The sequence below is a fragment of the Buceros rhinoceros genome, unplaced genomic scaffold (genome assembly GCF_000710305.1).
Source record: "Buceros rhinoceros silvestris isolate BGI_N320 unplaced genomic scaffold, ASM71030v1 scaffold16583, whole genome shotgun sequence".
In the NCBI taxonomy this organism is placed as follows: Eukaryota; Metazoa; Chordata; class Aves; order Bucerotiformes; family Bucerotidae; genus Buceros; species Buceros rhinoceros.
Genome location: NW_010405534.1, coordinates 68153 through 71632, shown reverse-complemented (window position 1 = coordinate 71632; position 3480 = coordinate 68153). Strand labels below are relative to the sequence as shown.

At 43.9% G+C, this 3480-nt stretch overlaps 1 protein-coding gene across 1 annotated transcript in view; it reads right to left on the bottom strand.

Annotated features, from left to right (window-relative positions):
* Positions 1-920: 920 nt before the first annotated feature.
* The window catches only part of LOC104491367 (syntaxin-binding protein 5-like), a gene marked incomplete at its 5' end in the record, with an annotated part of 69668 nt that continues 67108 nt past the window's right edge, over positions 921-3480 (bottom strand). The window contains 3 exons of the mRNA XM_010133777.1: positions 921-1346; positions 2369-2589; positions 2964-3075. Of these exons, the coding sequence (XP_010132079.1) occupies positions 1305-1346; positions 2369-2589; positions 2964-3075 (375 nt within the window). The remainder of the gene's footprint in view (positions 1347-2368; positions 2590-2963; positions 3076-3480) is intronic.

The window sequence follows — 3480 nt, the reverse complement described above, 5'->3', positions numbered from 1 at the left end:
GGTTGGAGAGTTTTCTGCAGGGTTCACTGCGGAAACCAAACAAGCCACTTTGAAAGAGAAACAAATTAATTTTAGCAGTGTGAGCAGAAAATCGATTGCCACTCAGCCACGGTGTCGTTTTATATATGTGCCAGTTCAGCGCCATGCTCTGACAATTGTTTCTCGTGATCCTCCCCGGCCCCTCACTTAGTCCTGCTGCTGTGATGTCCCTCTCCCCCAGCTTTAGGGGTGGTTACTGTGCACTTTCCTTAGTGTAATTTCAACAGACCGCTGAAGTAAAATCACTGTTCTGCAAACTGCTAAACAGCTTCTGTGAGCAGAACTTGACAGGACTCTCCCACTTGTAGCCCTGCAGTTTCCCATCTTGCCTTTCCTAACTTGAGGAAGCAATTTCGTAAGCTGGTTTTCTATTCCTGCTCCTGAGAAATAAGGCAACCAAGTGATACAGACGCCACAGGGATGAAAAGTGCCGCAGCCCCCTTCGAGGACAGCCGAGATGGATCTAGAGCACATTTTAAACCCTACAGCAAGGATGACATGTCATGTGCTCTGAATTGCAAATAAACCGTCTATGCTCATGTTTTAATGATGTTTCAGATAGTGCCTCTCTAGCTACTTGAAAAATCTGTAAATTTTGGGCATGGGATGTTGACGTTCTTTATTCTTCTGGTAGGAGTTAAAGAGCACTGATTTCAAGCAAGTTTTTTCAAGGGAAATAAATAGGTAAGAAAATATGCAGCTCGACTCACTTCTGTGTTGAGAACGGTAGCAAACATGCTTGAAATGTACTGGCTTTTTGTAATGTCACTTTTAAAAAGTAAAGATTTTTGCCATTTAGGTATTTTTTTTTTGCTCAGAATAGAAATAAATCCCATTTTTCTTCGGTCACAACATGCTTTCTTTTTCACTTTTTTTTTTTAAGATGTCAATTAGTCATGCAGAGTTGTATAAGTGCATTAACATTCGAGTTTGTACAGAATATTTTTAACCAGACTCACTCCCCACAGTTCATACCTACAGTTTCTGAAAAACTACATGCCACAGTGATGGTTGAGTTCCTTTTGGAAAAAAATCGGCTACCGCACGAGCCAGCTGTTGGAGTAAGACCCACGTGATTCTAGCTTCCTTCTCGCTGTCTGTAAAATTTCTCCTTGACTCCCGCTGTGATGAATCCAATAATAGTAACAGGAAAACATCTTCTAGGAGAAGAAACGGTCTCTGGCCAGTGACTGGTAGATCTGGGAATGAATGGTGCTTCCCTGAACAGGGTTCTTAATAAAGCCACAAGCAGCTTCTTTGGAAGTCTAAAACTGGTACCACTTTTTGTCCTTGTATTTCAGCATCACCTACAGAAATGGGAAACAAACAAATTAATATAAACCACTGCTCTGCGTATGAGGTGTCACATGGGACTGAGGCCCATTAGTTGTCACAACCTTCATGAGTGAAAGAGGAAAAGCAATGCAGTAATTCACCAGCAGTGTCTTGAGTCCACTGAGACCTTGTATTTAATTTCATAATTGTTCCATTTAAAAAAAAAAGTTACCTGCTCTTGCTGTTCATTAAAAGATTTTTGCTGAGGAGCTTTAGCTACTTTTTTTCTGTAAAAGGCACAGGGCTATGGGAATAACCAGAAACTTAAGCTTCTTTCTATAGGAGTAAAAATTATCTGTGGAGCATAGCAGATGTGCCCTGAATATATAAATGTTTTGCTTTCCAGGGCATGTTATTTCTGTGTACGTTTGCCTCACCCTTACAAAAGCCAGTAAAAATGTAAAGGTCTTGTTCAGAGATGTGATGGGTATTGAATGGAAAACATGTGTTTTGGGAGGTATTCTTTAATGTTGTTTTATCTTCAAGGAAAATCACTTCAGGTGATTCCCAGCCTTACCCGTGGGGCATGGAAGAGCTTTCAATTTCCAGCTCTAAGCACAGGAGCTGTCTATTCTGGGCAAGCCCTACTCTATATAACTAACAGTGTCGTGTTAGAAACGTTCTCCTCTTCTTCCCAATCGGATCTGTAAAGATTCCGATGTACACATCCACCTACCTGTTTTCTGCCCTGCTGCATAGAGGTGCCTCACTAAGTGGCTTAGAAAAAAAAAACCCCATAATGAATTAGTGAGAAAGGCGGGAGATGAGAAGTGCCATTCAGAGGCTAACAGTGGGTGCTCATTTATGAAAACGTGGAAGGAAGGGGTGTGCAGTGGAAGTTTATGTTCGGCATTCTCACGTTTGGGAACAGGAAAAGGGCCTGTCAGTTAACGTGAGTACACCTAAACCAACGTGAATGGGGAGAACTGCGCCTGACTTTCCATTGCAGGGTCGGTGGTTCCCGTTTCTGGGGGGGTGGTGCCAGGGACCCTACCTCATGTGCATGTTTGGAAAATGCCTCTGCGCTGGCCATCATGCTCGCAGTCCTTTCATCCAGCTCTCCCAGTTTTTGTCCTCGCTCATCAAGGGCAATGCGTGCACGAGTCAAGTCCCCAATGACTCCTCCTGCGGCTCCTCTTACGCCTTCAATTCCGCCGGCTCCAGGAATGTGCTGGGCAAGACTGCGAGAAGCTTTTCCTGCTGTGGCCTCGCCAACTGCGCAGGAGAAATGGACAGTCAGACAGGAATGAGTTCCTGGCTGTGGCTCTGTCAGTACTTCTCAGCATCGAGCTGCAGCCTCGCGGTAATGATGCCCTGTGATGTGCAGGTGGCATGCGTGGAAGACTGCTCTGTGTACTGGCACAGCGACAGTGCAGTCGTGCCCCCGCCAACTCCACTGCTCAAAAGAAGCTGCCAAGGTGAAAGAATCATGGGAAGGGCAATGAGGACCCTCCCCTTTCTTCATAATACCATCTTTATTTTTTCATCAATGATCTAAATCTGATGATGTACCACTCCATTCCTAGATGACAAGGGCAGGGGATCCTGTGAATTAATTTCTGAAAAATAAAACCCAATAAATTACTTACAAAGCTCTTCTCTGTCAAAAGCTTGTCCGCTTCCTCCAAAAAGTCCTTTGAGAAAGCCTCTGGTTTGGGCTTCTGGTGTTTCCACAGGAGTAAACAAATCTCCAAGCATGTCCTAGCAAAGTCAGACAACAGTCCGTGTGAAACATCAGTGAGTTGAAAGCAGCTCTAGGTGATAGAGTCTGTGGTGTGAACACTGTTGAGTACTCGACATTTGTGTTTCGTGACAGCAAGTACTTGGGCTAACTAGATTCACTCCTGCATTCAAAGGGACTTGGTTTGTCACTGCCCAGTTTTATGTTCATTACCTCAGAGAAAAAAAATTATAAGTAATACAGTGTGAAAATAGCTGTGGTAAGATCACATTTTGCTTAGAAACAGCAGAGGCAATGCCATAATGGAATGAGCAAGTTGTTGTCAACTATGTGTTTTGCTTTAGTGATTATCCGGGCAAGCAGAGCAGTCCCTCTCCGTTTTCTCTTCATAGCATACCTGAGTTCAGCGCGGGCTTGCACTTCAG